At 29.0% G+C, this 14,696-nt stretch overlaps 1 protein-coding gene across 1 annotated transcript in view; it reads right to left on the bottom strand.

Annotated features, from left to right (window-relative positions):
* Window positions 1-4,861: 4,861 nt before the first annotated feature.
* Window positions 4,862-14,696, bottom strand: part of LOC129988436 (uncharacterized) — a 61,764-nt gene continuing 51,929 nt past the window's right edge. Inside the window, exon 2 of the mRNA XM_056096664.1 lies at window positions 4,862-7,944. Within this exon, the coding sequence (XP_055952639.1) occupies window positions 7,494-7,944 (451 nt within the window). The 3' untranslated portion in view covers window positions 4,862-7,493. The remainder of the gene's footprint in view (window positions 7,945-14,696) is intronic.

A 14,696-nucleotide genomic window follows, 5' to 3' on the forward strand; every position in this document is an offset into this window, starting at 1 on the left:
TTATTTTGTGCTATTCGGATAGGCATTGATTCGTTGAATAGATTTATTTAATTTTGGAGAATAGGATAATAACAGTGTCTATTTTCCTCTGTAATTATAACATATTTGATCGGCCCCCTAAAAATGTGTCCATCCAGGAATTTTGGGAACTATAGTAATGTACTATTTTCCATGTATGATAAAATATACTTTTTTCTAAATATTTTAATGTCATATTGTTTATAGGTAGGTTTAGTAAGGTTATAGGTAAGTATACACACATTCAGCACACACTGTTCAAACACATTCAGCAATAGTAGCGACTCATAATTTGTTTTAAAAAAATTGAAAAGATGACAGAAATTGTTTTTTAAAAAGAAGATTAAAATGGCAGAGTGTCCAACTCAAAATTTATAAAAGCACCCCCCCCCCCCCCAGTGTTTATTTATTTATTTTTTTACTTTCTTGTGGATCACCCTAATAATAAATGTTAAATAGACCACCTCTATGCACTCTGGGAAATTTTTCAATAAACAGTTGAACTTGAAATTATTCGAGCTATTGTGACAGAAGTGCAGACTGAATAACATATTAACTAATCTTACATTGATACAAAGCATGCAGAATTTCCAACTCTTCATTGGTCGGCTCTTTCTAAGTCATTTGTGACATAATTCAATGCAAGATTATTATTATTATCTTTGGTAAAAGCAAAAGATTTTTTTTTTTCCATTTTCTTTGTCATTGTAATTAAAGAAGTGAATAAGTACTCATGCAAATTTCATATGAATTCGATTGACACTTTATTCGGAACTTATCAACTTGACGTGAGAGCGATAATAATAATAATAAACCAGCTAAAACGATACTAATACTTTATAAACCAGCGAGAGCGATCCCCCTGCAAAGAATTGTGGATTTGGGGTAATTCAGAGAAAGGTTTGAGTAGCATTGGTGTAAAATATTTAGGAAATATTAACCTTTGGTGTGAATTTAGCACTTTTACAGAATCTATAGCGTGATCCTTGGAGAGTATTTTTTTTTTCGATAAATTCTGGCATATAATCAATAGTATCCAAAAATTGAATTTGTGTTTTAAATACGTTTTGCTCAACTGACTGAAACCAAAATGTAACACAGAACTAACTACAATTATAGTTAAAAAAATCACGTACTAAATTTGATATATTAATTCATTACTACATTTATCTGCTTTGGAAAGTACAAACTGTCAGTACCGTGTAGGATTTAGCTCGCAATTTGATAGATTACACAATAATTTTATACTTCTTACTCATTTCGTTCTGTAGTTATTGTGTTAAATAATAGTCAAGACAGACAAACTTCTTTTGAATAGTTTTGCTCAAAGTTTGATAGAAATCTACAAATTTAGCGTGGAGACAGTATACCAAATTTCATCCAACTTGCACAAAGCTCTTGAGTTATTCTTGTTACAGACGAACAAAAATGTGCTTTTCGAATTCACGGAGATTTAAAACACAGATATTCGCCGAAATCTCGAGTTTTGACATTTTTGTCGATTATAATAACTTCTGTATACTTCGTGTACAAAAAAGTAAAAATATATCAGCTCATGAGAGGAAAAAAAATCGATGGTTTTATCTGTGTTTCTGATGCAGAACTGCAGCCTGCTTTGTAGTCAAAATTACTTTTCTTCCTCTTATTGTAAATATGGAGGGAGGAGGCGAATTAAATTATTTATTCTCTAAACCATTAAAAATGTTTGATCATAAAATAATAGAATTTAAAAAAAATTAAAAAATAGTATTTTAAAGAAAGATTTATAAAAAAAGTAGAAGGGGTTTCTTTTTTTGAAAAGCTATTTAATTTCATCGTTGTACTCACATAAATACTGTGTATGTGTACAACGTAACATGTAAACTTTTTTTTTAGCAAATATTTTGTTGTTGTTGCGAATTTTAAGAAATTGCATCAGTACTTAAGTGAATGTAATAAATTTTTTCTTATTCATTCAAAATCACCGTAAATTTTTTTTTTCAGTTATATTATTATAAATATCTATATTTAAGATCATTAAAAAAATGTAGTACTAAAATAAAAATAAAAAGTAACGATTGTTTTTTCCATTTCCTTACGTAAGAAAACATTTTTTGGAGTGTTCTACAAATATAACTGATTCGATTAGTTAATCTTTTGAAAAATATTAATTAAATTTAAAATACGTCACATTCTTCCAGATTTGCAATACTATTACATTAAATTATGTTTAGGAAAAATTATACAATTTCATTTTTAAAAAATATTTAGCATCCAATGAATTGCATTAATGAATATTTTCGTACTGAACAATTCGTTATTTATACTGTGTTTCTAGTTTTTTATTTCCAGTATTCAATATTATTTGATATAAGTTTAGATTTTGTAAAAAGTTTTCTAAGATTGCGATTTTAATGAATAGAATGGCTTTATATCGATAATGAAAATTTTTTAGAACTCTTAAAACATATCATAAATTTCATATTTAAAATTTATTATTATTTAATAATCACTAATGTAATGAAAGCATTAATTTGTCGGTGGACGTTAGAATATATACGTTTTGATAGTTAATACAGTATATTTCTTATATTCTAGTCTTGGCCAAATAAATATTGGCATTCATTACGTATCATTATGATAAACATTATATTTCTCATATTGATACGAAACAATACGATATAACATTTGAGTTTATATTTTTCACATGATTTATGTGTGTGTGTTAATTGCATCTAATTATATAGCACTTTATTTATTTTTATTTTTGTTAATAAATATTAATGGCAATAATAAACAATTAAAAATCACTTACTGAAATGAATAAATTACTCTTTTTTAGCTGAAATTAATTGATTTAAAGGATGCATTTTAATTAAATCAATTTCAATTGTTTTCTCATCACTGCATGAAAATTTTTCCATCCAAATCAGGCAATAAATTTATTGGCTCTACTCAACTTATAAAATCACTTTTATATTTCGAAATAATGTAAATTTTCATTACATATATTTTATGATTAATAGAATTAAGTTGTTTACAAAAGCAGCGAGATCCTTTTATAGTAATAAATTTCCATTTAAACATAAAAGATAGAATAAGATAGTACTGCCATCTATTGATAATAAAGTAAAATTTTGATTCGGTTTTATTTTTAATATTATGCGGATGATAGATGGCAGCCCAACGGATAATCGTAATATCTAATAGTGAAATCTTTAATTATTATCCCATTCTGAGCAATTTGTATTATCCTAGGAATATTGTTATGTTTTTGATTTATTTTTTGTCAGGTTTTTTTTTTTTTTTTTTTTTCATGTAGAAGATATTAAGGAAACTTTTGCAAAACAAATTTACGGACATTTTTGAAAAAAAGATAGAAACAAAGAAAATAAAATTCAAAAAAAAATTAAGCAATAATAGGCATGTGTCTGTAATAATTATTATTAATAAATTGTTTAGAGACTGAATAAAACTTTGACAGAGTCTTAACCATGATTTTTGAAATCAGTACGGGGAAAAATGACAATTATTAGCATATCTTAACCTATTTGCTCTAGCTGATAAATATAATTATTTGCTTCTTACACATAATTGCACTTTATTTCAAACGAATCGTAGTGAAAAAAAAAATTTTTGCAAAGATATTTTTTCTAATAATTTTCAATATTTGAAAGTCAAAATGAATAAGAGAATAAACATGATATCATTAAAGTTTACCTAAAAATTGTTTAAATCAAATGTGTTTATTTTCACTAATTATAAATGAATCGTTTTTTATTCATTCATTAAAGGTTTTTCAAAAATTTGATATTTTTCTCACAAAAATAATCTGTGAAGGTTTATCATAATCCAAAAGAAAATGTCAGTAAGAAAAGTTTAAAAGATCTTATTTAGCTTATGACTAAAAAGATCTTTTAAAATTTTATATCATCATGTCTAAGTCTTTCGGCTACGATCAAAGTCTATTATTTAACCTATACGAAGTTTAAAAACATGACGAATTCTGAAATAAAGGATCGTTTTGTAAGTTTGTCATTCATTCCGGTGTTCTTATGCATTGCAGTTTAATCGTTTTCTTATGCACATATTGCTATAAAACGGATATCAATCTTATGATTTGGATGATTATTGCATTTTTTCAAAACAATCACACATTGAATATCCTGTAATCAATTTTAAAGTTCATGAATATGCAAAACATCGTGTTGCTTCTGATTAGTGTAATATCAGAATGAATAACACCGTAAATAATTTTGTCTACATTATCAGATGTTTATTAATGAAACTACCAAAACATGAAGGACAACTCTAATTATTATTCAACTGTGCATTTCCAAAGACAAATAACCAAATATAGAACACGCTATATAATTTTGCCACGCTTTAAGATACTAATTATGGAACCACCAAACCTGCGAAGGACATTATAGATTGTAATTTGCCAACAATGGCAAATAAAAAAATTTTGTAATAGTTTTTTCCTAACAAATCAGACATTATATTTAAAGGTTGTTTTTTTTTCTCGGAAGATAAACATAATTAATTTGACATAAATCATTCAAGCTGGAAATTTCGTAGTATGTTGTTATGCAATTCATTTTGATCGTAGCTTGATTTTATCGTCCGAGGGTTTTTGTCGAGCACAAAATATTAATTTGTACACTTCAGATGCTATACAAAGGAAAAGATTGATCTAAAAAAAGGCTCGTTTTAGTTTTACATATCTTAATCTTTTATATTCGTAATGAAAAAATTCAACAAGAAAGTTACAGGAAATTACCTCACATTCAGATGTGGGTAATCAAATAAGTATTAACAAATACTAATTTTTAAAACGCATTTTTAATCAATGACACTGAAATATGGAAAAAAATGTTTTACATCATTTAATGAAACTTCTTATACTTCATCGCATGGAAGCACAAAAAGAATATCACATAAGAAAACACACAAATGTTGCATTCCCTATAGAGACATAAAGTTATCACCATGTGTATTCATTACAAAGTTTCAAGTCTGATGTTATAATATTCTATAAAAGGATTGAAAGATTTGTAAAAGCAATAAAAATACATCCAATAATGTGATACTAAATAACAACCAATTTTTTCAATGAGTTATTAACACAAAACGTGCTAGCAAGTAAAAATACATCCTTCTTACAACTGCAATCTCCGTGTATACCTCCATATTATTGGCAAATTAAAATTATTTTTATAAAAGGGTTTTTCCCCAACTAGTAATCCAGGCATCTTATATGTGAAACAGTGAATTACTGACTATGCGAGAAAACAAACAATTACTCAACGAGAGATCTAAAACAATGGTAGATTTCCAACTAAGCAGCCGCCTATTTGGAAATGATTGGCGAGGATTTAAGGGAGGGGCCCCAAGCAAGCCATTTAAAAAAATATATTTAGCTTAACTATCAAATAAATAAATATGTAAGAAATATTGTTTGATTATAAAATATTAAGACTACAGTATTCGCACACTTTGAATTATTAAAATCATTAATACATAAATATTTTTTATAATATATCAGAATATTAACAATTAATTAGCTAGTTGCATTTATTCCATCTAGATAGGTCCTATTGAATAATAATTTTTAAGATTATTTTTATTTGAAATATAATAAATTTGAAATAATCTTTTATAATTATTAAATTCTTGTAAATAAAAAAATCATTCATTAATAATTATGGTTCATTTTGTAAGAGTTTTCCTACTCTAGATAATTTTATCCACGATATGAACGCTAAAAAGAAAAAGAACAAATATATTTTATCAAAATTATTTAAATAAAAAAATAATCTAAAATATACCACTGATCAAGTTGACTAAGCTGAAATATGAAATTGAATTGACTAGTCATTAAAAGAGAGACCTCACAGCATGAATTGCCTCGGGTCACAAAATGATTAAATTCGCTTTTATGATCGAAGGAGCCAACAGGTCGTCTTATCTCCTGACAATTTGAAAAAAGGTAAAGACGATTTTTTACTTCATTGTTAAAATTTACCCTATTGTCAAATGTTTAATAAGTCTATATAATATCTTCAATATCTATAAGTCAGATATCTAATAACTCTATATAATATCTTCAATATCTATAAGTCAGATATCTAATAACTCTATATAATATCTTCAATATCTATAAGTCAGATATCTAATAAGTCTATATAATCTCTTCAGTACAAATCAGTATTAGTAATAAAAGCCTCTAACTCAGATAACACAAAAGTAACGACGAACATACTGCAAATGGAATAAGATAAGCATCATTACTTTTAGTGTATTTTTTTTTTTTTGCTAATAGCGTTGTAAAATTATTGATACATGGATATTATTCTATTTTAATTTTAAAATAAATTGTTGTGAAAAGAAAAAGTGAAGAATGAAAAAAATTCTTAGGGGATGAAATGCAGATAAAGACACCAATGATATCATGCAGAATAAAAGAACAACTAATGAGAAAAAATATTCTTCACTAGAAACATAAATTATTTACATGATTATTCGATGTTCTAATCTGTGACACAGTAATATAAATTAATAATTACAATAAAAATATTTATGATTTATATCATGTGTGAGACATATTATAAAATCAAATTCCAAGAATATTATTCTTTTTATATTCGTTATCTTATATAACGTAATTCGTTCATGCAATCTCATTTTATATCATTTAATTTTGAGCTTTTTTTATATGGTTTTATTTAATTTCACATTTAAAACACTGGAATTTTATAACCAGTTTTGCACTCATATCTAATTACTAGAGTTTTGAAATGCTATATACCTTCTCGATAATATCATATTATTTTTGTACTTTCAGAATTTAACTGTCAATTAATTGATTAATAGAAATAAGTTTTGAATTTATTACAGTGATCCACTTGATGGACAATTTGAGAATTTTTTTTCTCAAGATATCCAAATATTGATAATAATGAATTACGTATTAAACCTGAAAGTAGGAAGCTATGAAAATAAAAAAATACTCTTCATTTAGAACTTCAATTTATACCATTTTATTAAACTTAACTATTTCACATTTGAAACATTGGAATTTTTTAATCAATTTTGTGCTCATATTTAGATTGCTAGAATTTTGAATAAATACATTCGCGATAATATCACACTTTTTATATATTTTCAGAATTTAATAATCAATTAATCGATTAATGGAAATAAATTTTGAATTTATATTGATGATGCCCTTTGATGGACATTTTGAGAAATGTTTTTCCAAGATTCCATAATACTGATACCAAAGAATTACATTTTAGGCCTAAAAGTAGAAAACGATTAAAATAAAATAAAATAAAAATATGTTCTTTAGTATAATTGTAAAAGTGGTGTGCTTTTAAAAACAATATTTATCCAATTTGCTTTATTTTTAATATGTCCTTTTTTCTTTTAGTAACCTTATTGCAAACTGAGATCACTTTAAAAATAGTGTAAAAGTTCTTGTTGGTTTGGCATCATACTCTTTCCCATTCTAATTCTTCTAAATGGTCTTCTCTAGCAGATGGTTTGATGCGAGGATTGATTAACCCTCTCCCAACCGGGTCCAAAATCTCGGCATCTTTTTCAGAATCGCCTTCATCAACAGGTACAAAATCACGCCGCTTGTTGTCACGAAATGTTGGCAGATATTTCCGGATCTTATCCCAAAAAGGACTAAATCTGCCCATGCCCTCTTTCACATCAAACTCGACGCCCACGGTGCCTCCTTGAATGACATTATGCAGGTGTTTGGAGATTCTAGGACCTACGTAGCGGGGACTGTCAGGATCAGGGCCCTTGGAAAACACCCGGATGGACCGGGGTACGACGATGTGGGTTGGTTCGTCCTCGTAATCAATTTCATCTTCTTTTAAGGCAGTGGAAATGCATATAAGAACCAAAATATGCAACAAAAGTGTCAAGTATCTGAAGGAAAAAAAGAAAAATTAATTTACTCAGTCTTCTACAAAAAGTTTATCAAAAATAAACTTATATAATAGAAAAAAAAAATGTGACTAAATGAAAGTATAAAAGATTTGTAGTAAAGTTAATGAGAATAAATTGCGCCCGAAAAATAATCGATTTCCCCTCTCCCTTAATTATTCTCTGTGGTTTAGCAAGTGTAAGTGGCATCGGGGTATAAGTTCCTCTTCCCTCTCTCACATCCCATCGAAGGGCACATCGAAATGAGGACGAGAAGCTTCCGGTATAGTGGTTGGTTCTCGCCACCCTGGAGGGTACACAAAAAAGTGGAGGTCTGACTCCTCCCATCGATGAGGGGAAATACTTCCTCAGGAAAGGGTTGTACCGTGGCCGGTGATGGTCCTTAGGACTCAATAACAGTTCCCATCAGTGTTGCTGTTGCTGCGGTCCGGTCATTCAGTATTTATTTACTGTGTGTCTTCGGACAGGTCGGAGAGTCAGTGATATGAATTACAGATGTTATACCAAATTTCACCAGTCAAGTTCAAAACGCTTATGAGTTGACTTCCTGTCTCACAGAATTTGCTTTAAAAAGTGATATAAACGCACTAATATTGTATTTTCATGTCATTTCTTAAGACTGGCTTCCGAAGTGTTCGGTTCCCTTGCTTCGTCGTTGCTACGCCACTGATAAGATTATAAAAGTTTAAAAAGATTCTTCTTAAAGAAATATGACATCGATTATCATTCCAAAGAATGTTCCTTGCTTATTCAAAATTCGAGATACATTTTTCTGTTTGATCGTCCTTGTGTACATGAATATGATGACTCAATGACACACTAAGCTAAATGGATGACATTTGGTTTATGGTTCTTTATCACTGATATTGAAGATTCATGAAAAATTTTGAACCAAGCATGTCTAATAAGTTTCTGTCTGTTCAGTTCAGTTCAGTTCGTGCGCATGTGAATGAGTCTTTACAATGTTTTATTTTGTAAATAGCATTTTCCTCCTCTCATTTTAGAATTTGCCCTTTGTCTGTTTTTGTTTTGTCTGTGCTTTTGTCATGTGCAATTGAGCAATTTGAGGGTAACTCTTTTATCACCAAAGAAGTCAAAGAGATATCATTCTTTTTTAGAAGTATGATTTGTCTTCCACTTCATATCCGTGACACCGCTTAAATAGTTTCAAAATTATTATAATAGTAGCATGGATTGGTCTTATGTTAAGTATGTGAATACAACGATTTAAAGAAAGTGAATTTAACATGAAATTTGTATAATTAAGATTTCAAAAGCTGGGCCTAAAAACTCTATCGGTAAAAGAGATCTTTGCTTATTCGATTCTTTTTTACCTAATCGTATGCGAAGTATAGAGAAAGTATAGTAATCGTCAAAAAATTCGAACTCGAGATTTCGACGAAATCTCCAAGTTTTAGATCTCTTTGAGTTCGACAAACACATTTTTGGGAAATGCGTATCTGCGTCAAGAATAACTTAAAAGCGCTTTGAGCTAAATAGATCAAATGTGGTATACAGTCTTTACATTTAATTTAGATTTTGAGCAAAATCTCTTCAAAGAAAATCTCTCTCCGATTGTTCGAATGTTATTTAGCACAATAACTACAAAATGAAGAGATCTAGATGGATTAAATTCGGTATACAAATTTAGCATTTATAGAGTAGAAAAAAATCCAACAAAGGGTAAATCAAACTTTGAAGAAAATCCAAAAAACCTTGTAAAAGCGGTAGTTCAAAAATACAGTAACTTAAAAGTATTTAGTATGAAATTTTGTGAGTACAATAGTAGTTCTGAGTCAAACTTTTGTTTCAATCAGTTAGGAGAAACGTGTTTATTTAAAATACCAATTCAATTTTCGGATACTTTTAACCACATGCCAGTTATTAAAAGCCAAAAAAAAAAAAAAAAAAAAAAAAAAACTCGCCAAGAATCAAAAATAGATTTAGTAAAGATACAGGATTCACACCAAAGATTAGTATTTCCTAACTATTGCACGCCAATCCTCTCGAAGCGTTGTTTAGAATAACACTTTTATAAGAGAATAGGCGAGAAAGATTTCCTTTTTTCAATTCCTACTATTAGTTAACACTCTCTCTCTATATATATATAATCTTGTTCAAATTTTCAATCTTTAATAAAATACGTTTTATTCATCCACTCAAGTTCAAACACATTTTTTTAAAACTTGTAGTAGATGATACTTGATGTTAATACAGTTTTTTTTTCCAAATATTAATAAATTAATTAAATTTGTCCAGTAATTTCTATTTGGTCGCCAAATCCGTCGTCATGTCGCCAAGTTTGTCGCCAAGTTCTATTTTGCCACTTAATATTATAATTCTGTCATACGTATATACATATTTATATTAATTGCAATTATTTAATAAAAAGTAACTAAAATAATTTTTTTTTCTATACCTAAGTAGGAATTGACTTAATTTTTTTTTTTTTATATGTTGCTTGTTCTCATATATGAAGCATATAAAGAATTGTAATCATAGACGAGATCTTGACGAATCTGCACGTGCAAGACCTCTCTAAATCCGCCAAAAACTTTTTTTTTTTTTTTTTTGTACTTATATCTTTCTGTAAACACAACTCAAAAATATCAAATTTGTAGATTTTTGTCAAATTTTGAGAGAAATTTACAAATGTCTGTTTAATTTTGAAAGATCTTAAGAGTACATACCTATCAAATTTGGAATTACATCTGTCAATAGGTTTAAATACGTGAAATTTGGTATGTGATTTTGTGACTTAAATTGCAGCTCGCTTTAAATCTTGGTTTCAATCAACCGGAGAAATGGAGTTCATTCGATGTTCAAGTAATTGTGTATAAACCACATTTCTGCGATTAATCGCCAAAAAATCGCCAGAGTTTGCACACTCTGAAAGTTTTTTCGTAATACTAAAAAGCTTCGGGAAGACTACGCATGTTAGTTTAACCATTCGAATTTGACATTTTTAATGTAAATGTATTAAACAGATATTTACATGCAAATGTAAAGGAAGTAATTCGAAATTCAACATAATTTTAAAACTTCCTTGCGCAAGCACTGTTAATTATTATTTTTTCAATACTTCAGGATTTTTATCCCTAAAGCTCAGTTTGAACAAATTTTCAGATACGTTATCTTGGACAACAAAATTTTCCTCTTTCCTTCAACTCCGGATACTACGGATTGATTTAAATTTCTAATTAGATGAGACATTTCGTTTTGAACATCTGTTGTCATTTCCACATATATAAGAATAAAGGGAAAAAAATCGCAAATACTTAATCACATCCATATGATTTTTGTCTTTTAAAATTAATTGTTATTTTAACTTAAATATAGGCTTAAATGTTAAATTTTTCTGCAAGGCTATGCGTGTTTCTAATATGCCATTTCAAATTAAGAGGTTAATAAATTTCATATGTGTCTTTTAAGATTCGTTTGCGCATTATAAAAAATAAAAGTTAAAATAATGCTTTAAAATTCATATTTGTCACCAGTTCAATCGTATTACTAAAAGATGTCTCTTCTTTTTCTGATATTAAATTTATTATTATTTTTTTTTTCAAAAAATAAGGTAACAATTACATAAAATGCGTGAAGAAAAATATTTCTCATTTTCAAAGGACGAAATGGCAATATGCAGATAAAAAAGAGCTGTAACTAAATGTTTATAAATATTTTTTAATCTGCTTCGTAACTTGCAGGAAAATGAAAACAATTTTGTTTCAGAAATTCGTGTCAACGAACTTTTGAAAGTTTTATTTTCCGAAGAGAGGTTGCATGCAATGGGAACCAGAGGATTATTTTTCCGAAATTGTTTTTTCAAGTTCGTTTTCATTTAGCCACTCATTTTCGAGGTTGGTCATTTTCTTTTTTATATTGTAGCGCGAAACGCTCTTTTGGCTAAATTCGAAACTTACGTTACGTACTTTTTTTAATAAACATCTTCCTTTCATCGTTCCTTTCAATTCAATTTTGGAGAAATTAAGTTTATGACACAATCGTAAAAGCGTGAAAGGTTTTCTGGATATGAAAATAGAACCTAATTACTTAGTATTTTGCTTGAATGTGATAAAGTGCCTGTTAATAACATAGTTTTAGTTATGAAATTTTTAGTAATAGCTGCATAGGCAGTAAAGAAAAACGAATATTTGCTTTGAAAAAGTAACTAACGATAATGGAGTGTCTATTTCGTCAACTAGATATAAAATATTTAAGTAGTATCAGAAATGTGCAATTACAGAACTCACTTTTTTAAAAAAAATTTATAATATTCTTCTGCTTATTACTACTCCAGATAATTTTTCTATCCTATTTCAAAGTAGAAAACTGTGGGAAACGGTTTCATATTATTATCATTTTTTCATATATTTGTAAATTCTGTACATATTTCTGTTTTATCTTCTGTAAGTATTCTGGGGTTTAATAAATTTCCCATAACATGCCCATCAAACCGTTTATTGACCAGAATGGTTATGGATATGGGGGTGTGAGACGGCGTTTTGTTCTGTAACCTCAGAAATAATTTTAAATAATTAATTCTTAATGTTAACTATGTAATTTGAAATTAAAGAAAAAATTATTTGCATTCTTAACTAAGATTTCCTATTGGAATAAATTAATGTCAAAAATATCTGCTTTTAAAAATGTGAGGCATTAAAAAAAGGATGTTTCTCTTAGATAATATACCATTATTTGATTTTTTATTAATTTGTAAACATTAAAATTTCGACTTTAACAAATAATAAAGTTTTTGGCAAAAAGTAATTCTTGTTAATTTGCTTAAACAAAATAATTTTAAAAACTTTTAGTTGCAGATTTGTATCGACTAATTAATTAATATTACGACATCGATTAATAATAGGACATATTTCAAACACTTGAATCAAAGTCAAAAGTCTTTTCTTCGAATTCAGGAGATCTCGATCGTAAGATGGTAACTGTAATGATTCTTTGTGATCCTGGGATATTTTTTTTAGAAAAACTGTGCGAAATTATTTTTGTGTAGCACAGGTTAAATTTTGAGATCATTTTGTATGATTTTCTTTAGGTTTCATTGTAAGATAAATGTTTACGATTGTCACTATGATTTCCTTTAGTTCTCTTATACTCACACAACTACAATTTCCGCAGACTTTTGCACCTTCCCCCCCCCCCCAAAGAAGTACCTCTGTTTTAGTTATGCAAAAATACAAATTCTGATACAAATCCGCGGCGCAATATAATGTATATAATATTTTCTTACATCATTAGTGACAAAACACATGTTAAAAAAACCTTGAAAAGATTGCACTTTTGTGTTTAGTTTCACGTATATAGCGAAGGAAATTGGATGTCCATTATATATATATATATATATATATATATATATATATGTTTCCAACTTTGACATATACAATTGATTAAGATCTCTAGTATCGTGTTTGGACCCTCATGCACAAATTTTATATTCCGTTTGTTGCATGTTTGAGCTCAAAAACAGTACATAAGATGTCCCAAAATGGCGACTTAAATTCAACATAGTACAATTTTTCATTCTCAGTGGGTGAAAAGCGTTAAAAAAAATTATACTTTTAAGGTTAATAGAGGCATGGTTTTTTAATCACTTATCCTCCGAGATTGAGAAATCGCGCTATGTTCTGTTTATGCAATCATTACACAAAGGGACTTTATATGTAAAGACCTCATAAAGGATAAAATGTTTGCAACGGTAGTTGTAGATAGGATCTCAGATATGATATCTAAAGGAAAGTTAGGATACCGTATGTTTAGCTTAGTTATATTAACGTCCCGTTTTAAAGCAACACTAGGGCTATTTTGGTATGGGCATCGTAATTTTGAATCTCGGTCAGATGACGAGGACGATACCTGTGCTGACACCCCCCTCTCCACACCACACCAGAGGGACAATGTTTGGCCTGGACGGTTTAATGTGCACCAGACCCGCTTACACGATGGTTCCTCGGTGGAATCGGGGCTCGAATCTAAATCCCGCTGGTTCCGAAGCCGAGACCTTACCACCAGGCCACCGCGGCCAAGGATACCGTATGATAGGAAAGTTAGGATCTCAGATACGGTGTTTAGTGTGACAGCCGAAAGGTTAAACATTACTTGGCGAGAAATGGAATATCGCCTTGACATTCACAGAGCTATCAAGGGTGCTCACATTGAAATTTACTGACGTAAGTAATTTTATTAAAAACGATCATATGCCAAATTACAATAGTTTCCTTTACAATATTTTTTTTATAATCAGGGAAAGATTTTATAGTCATTCTGTATATAACGCTATTATTAATTCTGGAAGAATGCAACAATACAATATTATCCATTCTACACTCATGTCCAAAATTAAGGTCACACACATAAAATCTGAGAAAAATGGAAAACTATTCACTGTGTTACCACGAAATTTGGCACAGAGGTACACTACAATTGAAGAAAGGGCATAGACACATAACAACATGGAAAAGATTTTAATTGGGAATTAAGAAACAGGGTATATCAAAAAGTGTTACATTATGAATCAGAGATAAAGCATTTATCTCGGGAAAAGTCTGTCTAATATGGAGTGTGACCACCGTGCACTGCTATAAAGGCTTCACAACGAGCTTTCATACTGTTTATGAGGATGTCAATAAACGCTTGGGGCAGCAAAGACCATTCTTCCCAAAGCGCGGCTTTTAATTCTTGGGGGGCATTAGGAGAGGGGTTACGCTGTGCAATGGCTCTTC

This window comes from Argiope bruennichi, chromosome 10, assembly GCF_947563725.1.
Source record: "Argiope bruennichi chromosome 10, qqArgBrue1.1, whole genome shotgun sequence".
In the NCBI taxonomy this organism is placed as follows: Eukaryota; Metazoa; Arthropoda; class Arachnida; order Araneae; family Araneidae; genus Argiope; species Argiope bruennichi.